The sequence below is a fragment of the Malurus melanocephalus genome, unplaced genomic scaffold, assembly GCF_030028575.1.
Source record: "Malurus melanocephalus ecotype Western Australia unplaced genomic scaffold, MMel_1.1 scaffold_159, whole genome shotgun sequence".
NCBI lineage: Eukaryota > Metazoa > Chordata > Aves > Passeriformes > Maluridae > Malurus > Malurus melanocephalus.
In genome coordinates this window covers 1,370,129-1,386,428 of record NW_026623391.1, presented here as the reverse complement: position 1 = coordinate 1,386,428, position 16,300 = coordinate 1,370,129, and the positions used below count along the sequence as shown (strand labels likewise).

Below are 16,300 nucleotides of genomic sequence, written 5' to 3'. Positions count from 1 at the left end.
ACTAAATCCCTTCCATGTGGTGTGTTTATGTATGTATGTATCCATCCATCTACAGGCATGCACATGGGGAGTTTGTGTCTGCATTTATGCAAACTGGCTGACTGCTGTCACAGCTCTTGCACAGTGAGCACACTCCCTGCTCCAAAGCTGGACTGCACCTGGGCACATCTTTTTCCCCAGGACAACTAGAATGATTTTGACACAGCTGGCAGAGCTTGTGGCATCACACTCACCCTGGGTGGGACAGTCTGCAGGGCTGTGATGTAGTTCTCCAGAGCAATGCGGCGACGGTCATTCAGCATGGCTTCCACTCGTGCCATGTGAGTCTCCACCAGCTGCTGTCTTTCATTTGCTGCTTCTTGTTCCAGTGATTCCACTTTCTCCTGGAAATGCTGAAAAAAACATCCATCACAACAGAAACAGAGAAGACATCAGCACAGACAGCATACATGAACACTGCTGTCTGCAAGCCACCAAAATCTTGCTGCATGCCCATTTAGTTTGGCCCCCAGAAATTCTGCACTGCATATACCTRTTACTGATTTCAGTGGGAACTGTTAATGCACTGTATTCAGGAACACCTAGCCATATTTTATTAATCTAATAGAAATATTCCTGACATGCTCAGCACAACCACCACTGAACCCTTTGTTTGCCTGAGACAGGGATTCAGCACCACAGAATAGTGCCTGGGGGAAGGTGAAGTCTGGCAAGTGTATATCCCTGCCATTGAGAGCCATCAACATGATTTCATAAGCAAATCTATGTGGGGAGAAAAATATGTCCAGCCTGAACAAAATCACTGTAATTTCTTGCAAACTGGCCACCAGGAAGAAAAATCGAGCCCAAACTTATTCCAATAGAGGAAAAGATTGACTGGATAAAACTCACAGAGAGCAAAGCTGTGGGATTTAATGTGCAAACCAATCTGATTCTGAACCTTTCCTTTTAATAGTTGTGTATTGAAATAATTCCAGTAGTACTGAGTAATAACTGACAGTGGGATTCAAGGTGTGTCTGGCTTGTCAGAGTTWTTGAATGATAGCATAATTTTGTACAAAATAATTTTTGGTTGAGTTTCTTTCAGATAAAAYTGATGGCAATTCCTTCCTCAAATCACCTTTTCCACCTCTGCTTTGAGCTTAGGTCCTGCAGCTTGTATTAGTCTATCATGGCCTAAATTATAATAGGAGCCTGTGGGAACCAAGTTTTCAGCTCTCACTCAAGGCAAATCTAAATTTAAGTGGAATTCTACCTCTCCGTGCAGTCAGGAGCAAAGTCCTGSACTGCTGTTCCAGGGATTGGCTGCAAAGTACAGAAACACACAGCAGCCACTAACAGCTGGAAACAAAAACAGCAAGAGGAAAAGAAAGAGAAGAATAATATTAAATGTTCATAAAGTAGGTTATAAAATTACATCACACCCAGCACTCCTTCCATCTTAACTGGGGCCCCAAGGTCCCCAGTTGGGGACCCCCAAGGTCCCCAAGCTGGTAAGGTTGTGGTTGCATTTTCCTTTACCTGGATAACAGCTTTCTTGTCAGCCTTCGGCAAGTTCTTTGCTTGGCGTTCTGCTTCTTCCCACTCTCTCATGACCTAATGAATAAAACAAAGAGYGTGACTTTCCTATTTTCCTCTCTTGTCCCAGGGCTTAGCAGCAGCCAAGCACTGCAACTTCAGGAGTCACATTTTTACATTCCTCTCCTCCTTTTATCTCTATAAAAAGGGCAGTTACAACATTTAATGAAGGTAGGATCCTGTTATGAAATTAAACAAAGGCAGTATTTGTGTGTCCAAGCACTGTGCCAAGCTCTCTACAACTGTTGGGAAGGAACACAGACGTTAGTCAGCCCTCAAGCAAGGGAAGTAGAGATCTCCATGGGTGAACACATCAACCCTTYTTCATCTCATGCAGAAAGAAATCCAGAAAATTCCACCTATCATACATCCTTGGACAAAATGAGTGAACTTCAACCTGTTCCAATTGTCTTCTTTTTTGGCACCACAAAACCTTTTAATTTATTTAGGCTGCATCACTGGCCTGAGTAGGGCAGACCAAAAATTACATATAATTTGTGCGAGGCCAGCTATTTGTCYAGAAACAGGGGTTGTAGCAGCACTCTGAGAACAGAATATATCTTTCAACTACAACTCTGTCAGAAAAGTATCAGAGGAGGTCTCTCAGTGTCATTTCTTTCAGCAATGTGAGAAGCCCCCTCCTGCTCTAACACRGAACAGTATTTCAATAGTCAGGGCATGGGTTACTCTTAACTTGCTGTCCATGTTATCTGAAACCTTCTTGTGGCCTTACCTAGGGCCTTCACTCATTCCACACCTAGACAGCAATCTCCTCAGATAACACATTTTTATACAGGAACAATTATTCTCCCTGAATGCAGAGCACACAAATAGGTGATTTGTTTMTGAGCAGGATTAGCACAGTAAGAAACCTATAAGCCTTACTGTGTGCATTTCCTTTTCTCCCTTTCTCARTAAAACACCTGCTTTTCTACCATTTAATAGAAATAGTCAAATATAATTTAAAAAAAAAGCTCAGAGTCCAAATGGACAACTGAAATTTTACCAAGACCAATACCAAAGGTAGGAGAAATAAGACCTGCTGTGTCTCATGTTTCCAAGTTGAGCCTCCAGCACTCAGGCTTCCCAGTTTTCCCACATACCACACCAAACACTGCTAATCAGGCTTTCTGATGGACAGACTGGAAAGTGCTGGTGGTGCCTCAGGGTACCTGGTTGAGCCTGTGCCTTTAAAAAAAACTCAAAACACACAAACCTGGGATCAAAGAAGATTTTTAAAAGTCCCAGGCCTTGAAATGTAATACCTCTCAGTTCTACACTGGGTTGTAGGATTACCCAGCATGCCGACTACTGCACTCCAAAACAATTCAATGTACAGGATATTGTTGTCAAATTTTTATCTTTCTTTTCACCCCAAGCTCTAGAATATATCTCAAGACAGCATTACATCAGTCATAGTAAAACAGATCAACTGTCAGCAAAATTATTTATCTGTAAGGGRTCCTGGTCTCCAAAACAGCCCAAAAGTATGGAGGCTTATCATTTGGGAAGTTAATAGGGTGCTGAAAACTTTCAAGTGCAGGCTTTTGCATTTCAGCAGGRGCACATTTAGGCAGCAGTTACAAGCAGAGACCTGAAATTAAATACTTAGACATCAYAGTCTTTATCTCACTCCACTCTTTCATTGGAAACTGGAAACTGTAAGCTGAAATTTAAGTCCCAAGAACTGTACTCTAACCTGTGCAACTGGCAGCCTARAACTGCCTCTTCCATTTACATTATCTTCTCATCAAACAATACCTGTTGATGTGTAAATTAGGGCCAAACTTTAAGGAGACATTAAAAGTAATTTTCAAGGGGTTGTAGCACAGAGCTGAGGACAGAGAACATGATTGACAGCGCACTGAAGTTACAGGTCACCTCCCGCCTGCTGCTATCACAGTACTTTGGCACAGGAGATTTCATTGATTCTCTGTCAAAACAGGACGATGTGACACAAACTGACACAAAATTTAGAACACACTGATGTGTTCCAGAAAAAACTTATTAATGCTCAGAGTGCTGCTGTGTATTCAGTGCACATCAAGTATTCAGCTCTCAATTGCGCTTGGGCTGTATGACTGTGTGGGCTGAGAAAACTTAATTCATGTACAGAGGCAGCACCTTTCTAGAGACCTGATGTGCCACTGATGTCAAGATGTGTCAAAGGATGGAATTTTATGGTTTATGGCTCAACCATTTTCATGAAGGCTTTTTCCCTATTATAGCAAAAATATGCAACAAAAGCTGCACAGAAGACCACTGAAGCCCATCCTGAATGTGCCTGACTGAAACCCTGGACTGGGACATAAACCACCATCTCTAAGGGACAGAGATAAGAAAAGTGACACTATTGTTCAARGCATCTGTGGAAGAGCATCCACAGCAGAGCCCAGCCTAGCACCTTCAGGGGTGGAGGCTGCAGACCCAGGCTTTTCTGCTGCCAGGTTTGTACAGACCCCTACACCAAAGGGAGGAGGARGRTWTTGGGTGTGTGGCAAAAAAGCCCCTGGTCAGAGGCAGTCAATGCCCATCCTCTGCTGTGCAAACTGTGCCAGCTGTGGGGGCCTCCTGATCTCRGGAATGTCACATCTATGGGACACTCACATGGGGTGCWCTTGAGGGGGTGTCATGGCCCATCAAAGGCCCCCCCAAAGGGGTCYCCAGACCCTGCAGCAGAGCACTGCACGTGATGGCACATGACACAATTCTGCAAGGGACAGKGTCMAACTGRCCCCCCWCAGGGAGGTACCTGGGTCTTCCCACCTGCCCAAATGYATTTTAATCCATTGGATTCTATACTTTTTGATGGGGACCCCTCACCACCAAGAAGATCAGATTCAGGAGAACAASAAGRTGCCATTTGGACCCACAGAGGAGTGATATGCTTCTACTTAATCTGTCTCTCTCACTCTCCCTTTCCCCCCCACCTTTTTTCCTATTTCTTTCTCTTCTCTTTCTTTCAATTTTCCTCTTTTATTATTAAATAAAATATATAAWTTTTTTGGTACCAATATCTAACTTTGTTTGGTTTTTATCTCATTTTGGGGAATATTCAAACCTTCAGGGTTTGTTCTGCCTTATTCACAGATAATTAGTTTTCCTGCTCCTCTGTGATTAGAGCTGATTGCAACAGGATGTGAACTTTCAGAAGGCCTAGCAATTATGGCATTAACCCAAGTCATAAATGATGTGCTCAAGCTCGAACATTGGCCTACGTTAGCAACTTTAYAATTTTCTTCTCCCTTTATATCTTAAAACCACATCTCTAACATCTGCCTAATTTTTGGACTCTGAAAGAGTAAATATGGATTTTCAGAACAATAGTTCCCTCGTCATCTTTATCCCCCAAACCAGCCCTCTCTTAATCCACATAACAAAMACAAGTACTGTGGGTAATGTGATAAGGGGACCTTTGGCTAGACCAGGTCTCTCTGTCCATTTTATTTCTTTAAACTTTTTAAGGAATGGAAGGCAGAATGATAAACTGACACAGTTAGTTGGGAGGGATGTAAATTAGGGGCCTCAGAGTTCAGCTTTGGTGCCACAAGACTGAAAGGTTTTCAAAAAAGAAGAGTAACATGGCTGTCTGCAGAAACAATATTCCTGTAAAAACTGCTGTGCCCCGAGTGTCGATTTTTGTAACTGAGAAGATGTCAGTGGTTGAGAGCATCTGTGTGTGTGTGCTAACAACCGAAGATACAGCTATCCATGGGACACACTATCACCTACAGGGAGCTCCTGCTCCCACCAAAGTTCATCACTTCATGGAACTGTGAGAAACAYACCCAAAGGGCAAGGAGAAGAAAAAAATTCCCCAGATACACATGTGCAGAAAAAGGCTGAACTTGGCATCTGCACTTAAAAACCTATTCTCCCCTGCTGACAGCACAAACCTAAGAAAAACACACAGATTTATGGCTCTTCAAGGGTTGGAGGCTTTGTACAGGGAAAATGACAGCTTCTGATTGCRCTTTAAGCAGCAAGCCATTCCAAAGTCAAACTTCTTCAAAACTCAGRACTTAATTCATGGCAGATGCCTTTTTAAATTGGGCTGCAGGGGACAGCAAGAGGGAAAGAGGCAGTATGGAAAATGTCATACGTTATTAAGAAATGCTAAGTACAAAAATTTTCATTATGTATTGAAAGCAGCAGAATTTACTCCCCTTTTTTACACTGGGCACAAAAGCATATTGGCAAGAGAAGAATTTAGGGCAGACATTAGGGCTAGCACAATCAAACTAGCAGACGTACTTGCCTGAARGTTGGCTTAGTGAGAAGGTCACAGTCAGGCCAAAAAGATCCCTATCTTTGTAAAGGGCTTTTGTTCCACACTTAAGTCTTGACTCTTTTTCTGGTAATAACATTACTAAACCTCTCCAAAGAGCCCTGACTACAACTGAGGGGGTAATACTACTAAATGGACAGTTTTAAGGAAGGAAACAGGCTTCCCACAYACAGTAGTAGGGAAGTTGGAATCTAGGGAATACATGACCCAGTATTATTTAACATCTTTGTTGGGGATGAGGACTGTAAGACTGAGAGATCAATCTCAGCCAGGTGACACCAAGCCCAACAATGTGATTGATAACCTAAAGAGAAGGGATGTCATTCAGAGGGACCTGGACAAGTTGGAGARGCAGGTGTGGGCAACCTCAGGTTCAAGTTCAACAGCACCATGTATTGGCTCCTGCACCTGGGCTGGGGCAATCCCCAACATCAACATAAGCTGGACAATGAGTGSACTAAGAGAAGCCCTGAGAAAAATATGAGCTGGCCATGTGTGCTCAGGAAGCTCAATGTATCCTGCACCCAAAGCAGCATGGACAGCAGGTTGAGGATGGGATTCCTCACTCCCTCTGCTCTGCTCTGCTCTGGTGAGACCCCACCTGCAGTGCTGCATCCAGCTCTGGGGCCCAAAACAAGAAGCACATCAACCTGCTTGAGTGGGTGTAGAGAAGGTGCGTGAAGACAATAAAGGATTAGAGCACCTCCTCGTTGAGGCCAGGGTAAGAAATYTGGGGTTGTTCAGAAGACTTCAAGGAGACCTTATAGCAGTCCTCCAYTGCCTAAAGGGAGCCTTCAAGAAAGCGGGAGAGGGACTTCACACAGGGATGTGTAATGATATGGAAGAATGGCTCTAAACTGAAAGAGAGTAGGTTTAGATTAAATATTAGAAAGAAATGCTTTACTGTGAGGGAGATGAAGTCCTGGAACAGTTTGCCCAGAGGAGTTGTGGATGCACCATTCCTGGAAATGTTCCAGGCCAGGCTGGATGGGATTTTGAGCAATCTGATGTAGTGGAAAGTGACCCTGCCCATGGCAGAGGGATGGAACTAAATTATCTTTAAGGTCCCTTCCAACCCAAACCATTCTATGATTCTGTAGTTTACTAGGACTAAAAATCAGCTGAAGACCTGTCTAGGATGTTGGAACAAGTAGCATGCAATGATAAGAAAAAAAGTCTTGAATGTACCACCAAACACTGTACAGGCTGGTTGAGAACTGCAGTATTTTCAGATGTTTGCTTCAGAAATAAACTTTCAAGAAGCAAAACTATTCTAGCACACAAGGTATCATTAAGTTTCTATCRTAAGTATTCTACAGGGTATGATTCCAAAAACATTGTAAACAGCCAGAGGAAAAGCAAATTTTCAGACACGAGCACATCACAAGAAGTCTGAGTAGAGAAATGCATAAATAAACTGCTTCCTTGAGTAAGGTTTAGTATCTGGTTCATCAGGCTATTTAGCTGCAACTAATTAAGGGAGCTGCACTGGCATACATGAACTGGAAAGAGAAAAAGGGGAATTGTACTAAAACAAGAAACAAGAACCCCAGTACCTTGCAATCAGTTAGCATATCCTCTCTCTGTTGGAGAACAGCAAACATTTAAAAGGTTACACGTGCATCACTGAATGTCTATCCCCATTTGCAYGGGAACACAGTTTTCCTGCTATTGGGGCTGCATCAGTAATTCTTGGGAAAAGTTTAAAATTTTACGTTGACATAAGTCTCCTTACAGTACTTCCCAGTAAAGTATATAAGCCTTGTTGCTTTGAGAGTGGTGCAGAAAAAAAATCCATGATCTGTAATCTAAAGGGATGGACACTTTAGAGCACAAGGGATTAAAAGAATCTGAACCAGAAGCGCAGACAGACTTCCCTAGTAAATGTCTTTTATAAGCTGTGAACTATGATGTAACATAACCACTGACAGAGGCTTGGTCTCTGCTTKTGTGAACATCTTTATACAAGAGAAAAAGAAACACAAGTTTTGAGAATTTAATGGTAAACAAAGGTAARTCTCAGAAAGTGGATATGCAGAATATTTACATTTTTCCTGATTACATGTTTTACAATATTTCACTTCAATGTAATTTTTTCAGTGATAAATTTCCTTACTCTTTATATGATTATATTTTGCATGTCAACTAGAATGCATCTGATTTTTTTGTTAACTGCTGTTGCAAAATAAGGTGTGCATCAAACCTAATACTATTTTAAAACTAGCATTTTTATTAAATCAAATAAATACCTGTGTTTTGTGAACAAGCCAATCTATTTTTGCTTATGGCATTTATCAAGATTAAAAATTACTTGATTATTTTCTCYCTTTTTAATAGAAGAAAAATAGGCATTTCTGCTGCTTTATTTCTRCTGCCTCCATTTTTCAGCTTTGAAAGAACTGGACATAAAATAAAAACATTTGGTGCAGCTGGAAGACTTGGCTAGCGATTCTCACTTGTTACCTTTTTTTTTAATGAGAAAAGCATTGACAGCAAAAGCTGAGTTARTTTATTCAGCATTGTTTTTAACATAACAAATAACAGATTCATTTTCAGCTACATACATATTTCAAGTTTGTATTAAGAACATAGCTGATTTTTGTTTAAGAAAAAAAAGTAATTTTAAAATAAATTGCCCGAAAAGAAACACAACTGGTGTTGGACACCAGATGTTCATGTGAGGAAGCACAGAATGGTGAACTAGCTGGCTTTTCTATTTGCCCATAGCATCTACTATTTTTTTAACTTTTTACAAGTTAACATGGAAAAGCTAGTTCAATACTGTACAAATCATAACTTAAATTTCTAAAAATTAGCTTTCCCTTCTACAAATAAACTCTGATCTTCAAAGCTGTGCAGGAGGGTCTGTGTACTTCAACATACACGTCCTTTTGGATGTGATTTTATAAGCAGCTTAGGCAACCTACTGATTAGTTGTTTTTTTTTTTAATGTACCTATCATGCTGCTGTTTCCCTGGACCAACTCAGSATGCTGAACAGGCCAGAGCTGGTGATTGGAGCTGTTTTTGGAGGACTGACATTGCAGGAGAAAGGGAGCTGACCTGCCTCATCCTCAGTGTGCTTATTAGCATAAACAGGAAGGATGGCCAGAAACATGCTAATGAGGGCACCAGCTCCRGCATCAGTCAAACCCTTGAACCACAGCCTTCAGTTGGTTTTAACGTGCTCATGTTAAAACAGAAAATTCAGTTCACCCAAATACTGCCCTTAATTACTCAGCTTAACCTGTACATACTGGGATTTTTGAGACAAACCTGGAACCACAGCAAGAATCTGAAGACTATGCCAAGGAAATCTGCACCAAGTACCCTTTGCTTTCAGGAGACCCACTTCAACAACATTTTTTACAAAAAGGTTATTTCAAGGGGAARGAATGATGGGGTGGTGACTGTATTATGCACCAACTCTCTGCATGCTTAAGCAGGGCAGGGTCTCTTCCTCTTTTAGGTAGGCTCTGGACCTTTTTTATCCTCCAGATTCCCAYTAAATTGGTTCTATTTTCTCTATGTAAAGAGGAGACAGCTTACTTGTGTTTCAACACTTCCCAGGCAGATGAGGAGCACCTATCTTCCTATCTGTGACATCATATTTTAAGTATGTGGCTTGCACCAGTCAGATGAGTGSTACAGGTGAGGTGCCCTGCCCAATTTATTAGGCACCAGGCACAAATATGGTGCCAATAGACAGGAACTTATACTAAGAGCTTAATTTTGTTTTCATTCATAAAAATTTTCATTTTTGGAGTAACATTTTAGCACAGAGCTTAGGTATCAGTATCAGACAGACAGACTGACATGCCATTAAGGGAACAAAGTTACAATTAAACAATACAGTAWATCAGCTGCACAGGTATATGAAGTGCTCATGAATTACACTACATTCGTTTTTTTGTGGTTGTTTCTTTCTAAAAAAATACGCATCATGGGCTTTCCTTCAAACCTCTTACAGTTTTTCTTTGCTCTTATTAAAACAGAACTGTTATCACTATTTATAGGCATTGCTATGATAAACCCTATTTCTGAGAGAGTGGGTAACTCATCTCTTACTGGATTAAAACCACTGCACAATTTCAGGCTACATGAATCCATTTAGTTGAAGTGAAAGAAAAGGGTCTATTCAGTTCTGATTTTCAGTTCAAAAGCACCAATTTTCCTCTTTTCTTTGACTTTAGATGCATTTCATATTACCTGGAGGCTCAAGACCATTAGATGAACATATGTGATCTTACATTACCCCAGAGCACACACAGAAAATTAAGCCCAACACAAACCACCCCCCTCAGCTTCCCCAAGGGAAGGATGATTAATAGAGTGGCCAAGTTCTTTACTTGGAAACATGAATAATCTCAATAAACATACACTCTTCCACAAAGATGAGAGAAATTTTTTACAGCTTTTTTCAGCCTGCACTGGTAACTRTAGCAATTTAGGATTGCAGTGCTGACCCAGCCACAAATATGTGTCAGTCACCCGAATTCTTAGATAAGAGTCAGAAAGGCAGTAAACGGTGTATTTACAGCATTGCAAATTGGCATGGCACCTGGATGAAGCCTTGGGAAAGAAGAATATGAAAGATCACTTATTACTTGACAGAAAAACTCCTACATTCAGGAATAAAGAAATTTCCCCTTACCTGAGACATTCTTTCACGATGCTTAGCTTCAAGCCTCTCCTTGGCTTTCTGGAAATGGGCGTGTTCATTCTCATCTCCAGGGGTCTCTAAATATTTGTCAACAGCATCAGGAGTGCTAGCAGCTGTGGTAGGGACTGAGGTAAAATTTGAAGGTAGAGAAATAGAGGGAGGGAGAGAGAAGAAAAGCAGAATTTCTACTTTAGTATGGGAAAAAAKTGGTTGGACTAATAAAGAAGCATTTGTCCTAATTTCCATTGGAATAAGCCATCTATTTAGCCTCAGAGGAAGACACAGAAACAGGGTTTAGAGGAACATGTTACACACAACAAATACATACACATATATCAGGATTTTTCCCCCTCCCTCATCTCATTTTATAGACCAGGAGAAGCTCTGCAGAGTGAACAAAACAATGTTCCTGAAGCAGGTTAGAAACTGGTGCCAAAGGAAAAATTCCAAGTACAGAAAAAMCCCTGGCAATGAATGAAGTCCATAAAGCCAACCAAAAGCTCTTTGCAAAGTTACATGCTTTGTACATAAGTTTATTTTTAAAGGGTAAATTGTAACGTATCTTTGTCAATCAAAATCCATTTTAAAGCACTTATAGACCCCACAGTACWTAATGAAACACTTCAAATCTTTACCTTAGCAAAGTTTGGCCTCACAGATAGTTACTTTATTTGTAACAACTCTGATTAAAGAAGTGCCTCACAAAGGCTGGAAATAATCAGCGAGTTTGCACTAATTGCCAGACATTCCTGTTGGATACATAGGGGATAGCTGTAACACTGGTAGCAGAAAGATTTGCATTTGGGGTAACTCAAGGAAGGTGAGCAACAGTTCCCTCATTATGCAGTGATATCCAATCCCTCCTTTGCAAAGACTGAGACTGTTCTCCTTTCACGTTAGAATTAAAGTAGTGGGTATGGCATCTAACAATAGGCAGCATGAAAGAATTCAGGGTATTTCCTCAAAGACTTCTTGGAGAGAAACAAACTCCACCCAACAAAAACATACCATACTCCTATTATTCCTCATCCATTACCTTAATTAAAGGTGATACTTGCCACCTAAACTCGGTTTAAGTTGAATTTTCACATTCAAAAAGCCTCCTGTGTAAGAAGTTCAAGATACATTTCCTACCCATGCACAGCTAGAACCTGACAATCAGGCCTTCCATGAATATTACTTCCTTTTCACCAATCCTGACAAATACAATTTTTCCTTGCTGATATCCATTCAGCATTCATCTATTAATGGCTCAGATCACGCCTCTCCCCAAGTTCTTTAATGCACTTCATGACTGGGTGGAGGTTCCTAAAGCAAAACTTCTTCAAGCATCTTTGCAATGTTCTGTTGCAAGGTCATTCTCTTTCAGCTTATCACAAATTTAAATATTTTTGAGAGGAAAAAACCATTAAATTCTTCACATCTTGCATCTCTTGCAAATGAGAATGAATACAAGACAGAAGTATTTTCCTGAACCAAGGTTGTAAACAAGGGTTATCAAGTTCCACAAGCTAAAAAGAACCAAAACAAAAAATGCTGTGGGGTTAGACCCAGCAAAACAAATTACAGCAAACATTGCCTAAAACGGTATATTATTAAAATTCTTAGTGTTTSAAATTAGTAGCAGTCTAATATGTATTYTATTACCATCTCCATAAGCTGTTAAGATAAGGTGGGGCAGTGTTCTTTATCCTCTCCATGGCTCAGCCCTGCTCACGCTCTCTGGGAATCAGCAGCCATTCTGTGGGGGTATCTCTGCTAATGGGCCATCAAGGCATCCTGGAATGACTCACAGAATTCCATCATCCCATTGTGAGATGCCCCGCCCAGAGGGGAGGAGCTGAACATTCCTGCCTGGACATAAACTGAGGCTTGGAATACTSCAGGGCACTACTTCCACTGGAAACCAGAAAGCAAGAGCTCCATAGCCACCACTGAACCTCCGGGGACRAACCAGACTCCTCTACAGGATCACCACTTGGACAAGATCACATCTATCAGTCTGACAGGACTGCAGCCACTATTTAATTGGACTGCTACCACCACCCTGACCAACACGGTGTCAGGTCATGCTTTGACTTTGTCCGTTTAAGACAAGTGTTTCTCTATTATTGTCTTTATTTTATTTTAATTTCCCTATTCACCTGTAGTTCTGACTTGGAATCTCTCACAACATATTTGTGCGGGGTTAATTCCTCTGCTGGTTTGCTTTCAATCTAGCACAAAAAGGTACGGATCTTTATTTGCAACACACCTCTGAAGAAAAATGAAGGTGGAGAATACCTGCCACTTCAAAATCACCAAGAGATTTATCAAGTTTTGAAGTTCACAGTATTTACTCTAGAGAATAAATAACACTGTACCTAAGTGCACCCAAAACCCTGCGACAATGCTCTAAAATGACCATTTTTGATGAAAAGAAACTCCACGCCTCAACATTTAAACTAAGTTTCAGGATTTATGTAAGGAAGAAGGGAACTGACAACACTGAACCCTGTTGGTTCTCTCTGTTGTGAGCCACAGAAATTCAGCACTATCACTAAAAAACCCTCCTATTTATAAAAGGTCATTTTAATATGTCAAAATTTTCAAAAACTGACTGTGCCACCTGAGTACAACTCGTTCCCACTTTGAATGAGGAACAAATGAAAACATGACACCATGAAATTCACTTGGCTCTGAAGGCTGCAGGAGCTGGGAGAGCTGCCTGACAAATGAAGCACATTTAAGAGAACGGTCTTTCCCAACTTTAAGTTCCCAAGTTAAGAATTGAACATTAATGTAATTTCAAAATAGCACTCATWAAAAAAATCCTGTAGCTTTAAGGATGTTTAAAATGCAACAATTAGCAGATAAGTAAAAAAGTAATACAACAGATTACTTTCTTGTATGATAAGACAGAAATATTTCCTTTGATAACAGTAATATGTAATTTTTGCTTATTCTTGTCAATATATACTAATTTTGAGGCCATTAAATCAAAATTAACTGCCTGACAAATTTAATGACTTCAAAGGAGCCATTGTGAACAGTCACACAATAGAAGTTTGAATCATTGAAGGAAAACCATAGTCAGTACTGAACGTTCTTATTGAAAATCAAGAGACTGATCATGTTGTTTGACAGGCTGAAGGATTTGCTAACATCATCCTAAAAGCCTTCTAGTTCTAAGGTAATTTCGTATCAATTTCCATGGAGCTGGATGATAAATGTAAAAAACCAAACAAACAYGACAGCAGTAGCTCATACCCAACAGACACAAAATCAGCTTGAGTTGTGCAAAAAAAATCAAGGAAGCTGAAGTGTTCAACCTGAATCCATTGTCCATAAAGAAAGAATTACCTAGACTGAAAATCTGGTATCCCAAAATAAACCAAGAGAATCATGGAAATGGTAATAGTCTTGTCATTGTTTCATTGAAATGAATCTGAGGAAAGAAACCACCCAACCAGACAAAAACTTCCACGAGACAGAGCAGAATCTCTTGGGCTCCTGAAAATTCCAATGTATGTGATCTATAGCAAATTTAGAAATTGTTTCTTATTTCATTTCTAACCTCACATGCTGCAAGAGAATTTTCAGTCTTAGAAGAAAAAATCATTTAACCTCCCAAAGAGAGGATGCAATCAGATGTTTTGCATYTCTGGAAGCATCTTACCTAACACCAGAACTTAACAGTTCAACATGTTCTTTTTTTCAGTAAATACATTAGACCTCATTCCAACCTCCTGTACAGATCTCCCTCTTCACTACATCTTCTGAACTGTTGCAGAAGCTGATCATGGCTCATGAAGTATTCTCCTCACTCCCATTGGGGTGGATTTCTCCAGGTCCCTTCCCTGGAGCTTTGCCATGAACAGCTGTAGAAGACACTGAGATAAAATGCAGCTGGAGCACCAGCACAGCAATCTTTCCTCTAGGACTAGTCTTGCTTCTGTTCCAATAAAATACAGGTCAGCTCCTCTGCTCCACACCACACATAGCACCCCTTGCTGGGGCTTTTCATTTGTGTGCATTTTTAAGCCTTCTACTTACTGAAAGAGCTCCTAAGCCCATTTTGGAAAGTATTTTAGTAAAAGGAGCCCTGAGAYGCTGCTTGTGTTCTGGTCCTCCATGCCCTGTGAGCAGGCAGGGCAAATAAGACATGCACTCACTGTTAAATGTGTGAGATATGTCAGCTGATGCTCTCCCAGGAGTACCTGCTTGTAAAGCAGTTTGGGAGGGGTGTGCTGCTCTCCAAACAGAACCCATCTGATAAAACTAGCACCTAATTCATCTGCTTCAATGGTGTATGTACACTTTCAAAARGTGTAAACATCCCTTTTTCCAGCTAAAACACTCATGAAAACATAATGGTTGAGTTAAAGTAAGTGCAAAGTTCACACCCAGGGTAAAGGTAACAAATTCACACTTAGGAAAAGGTAAGAAATAACCATTTCTTCCCTTTTCATTGCAAACACACACAATTCAACCTAACTAAAACCAAACAAAGCAAAAAAAATCTGGAAATAAACATTCTAATATTTTAAGCTTTGATTAAATAGGTCAGAAATACATGAGAATACACTGTAAAACCTATGAGCTATTTTTAAACTTACCTGAGGCTTTCCTAAAGTTAGTGTTTTTTCCTGCACATGCATTGTACGTGGGCACACACACACAGACACASRAAATGTCAGTATTTTTGACAGAGAATAGAGAAAAGAAGGGTGTGAAGGCCTGAGGAGGTGTTAAGCTCAGAGCTGACCTACAGTGCCAAGAGGTCACCCACTCCCATGGCAGGTTAGCAAGAGGCCAAGGCGGCCGGAGCAGTGACAGAGGTGTGGACAGACCGCGGCTGGGGTTAGTGAGAGCCCAGACCCGCTCCCCACACAGCGGGTGCTGTGGAGGGCACTTACTGATGCTGCCACAGACCGCCATGCAGTATTCCTCTGAGTCAAAGTTGTTCCGGTTGCCGCCACAGCCACCGTAAAAGAAGGGYGCGCACTTTCCTTCGGCCACATCAAAGTACCAGCGGGAGATCATCGCGCGGCAGGGCCCGGTCTCGGCTTGCTCAGAGCACACCTCTAGTCACAGGAAACCCGGAGGAACCACATTTAGCATGGCAATGGTATCATCTCGGCTTTTAATTAGGTGTCTCTGTGTCCACGCACTCAAGAGGGGAAGGAGTTGCACCAAGATGGTGCTTTGGAAGGAGATACATCAAAAAGGTGTTTTGGGGAACAGGAAGCCCTTCCCCAGAAATAATTAAGGTAAATTTTTAACTGACTCAGATTCCTGCCATCAAGTCTCCTTAGCCTGTCTACACCTTCCGTTTTTAGCAACTTGATCTGCACACATTGAGAGGTGCTGCCCTGAAACAAGTGTGGAATTTCATCTGCTTCCAGGCCAGAGGGGTTCAACCACCAACTGACTGGGGGTTTACTGACAGCCCTGGGCAGATTCCTGTCCAGGGAGATTACTTGGTACCTGAAAGGAAACGTTTGAGAGCAGAAGAAGAAACATTTTCTCTTGTTCTTTTTTAGCACTTCATATACTCCCTGATCAAATTACACAAAAGAAAAACGAACAATTATTTATGCATTATAGTGGAAACGCAAATTCTCTTCAGATACCTATTTAAATGTAYCCAGTGATGAAGAAACTCTCTTTTGCAAGCCACCCAGAACAGGGATTTTAGTTCACAGTTTGAGGGCTTACATATACAAAATGACCTCYACAGCTTGAACCACCCATAGGAGGAAATCTCATTCCCAGTGAATATACATATAG

The 16,300-nt window shown here is 41.0% G+C and overlaps 1 protein-coding gene across 4 annotated transcripts in view; it reads right to left on the bottom strand.

The window, feature by feature from the left end:
• Positions 1-16,300, bottom strand: part of APP (amyloid beta precursor protein) — a 189,705-nt gene that overhangs the window by 54,542 nt on the left and 118,863 nt on the right. For 2 of the 4 annotated variants that reach the window (XM_057371845.1, XM_057371844.1), the window contains exons 7-10: positions 15,427-15,594; positions 10,520-10,653; positions 1,522-1,596; positions 234-392 (exon numbers count right to left, since the gene is read on the bottom strand). In XM_057371845.1, the coding sequence (XP_057227828.1) occupies positions 234-392; positions 1,522-1,596; positions 10,520-10,653; positions 15,427-15,594 (536 nt within the window). The remainder of the gene's footprint in view (positions 1-233; positions 393-1,521; positions 1,597-10,519; positions 10,654-15,426; positions 15,595-16,300) is intronic. The other 2 variants (XM_057371847.1, XM_057371846.1) reach the window with 1 other exon arrangement.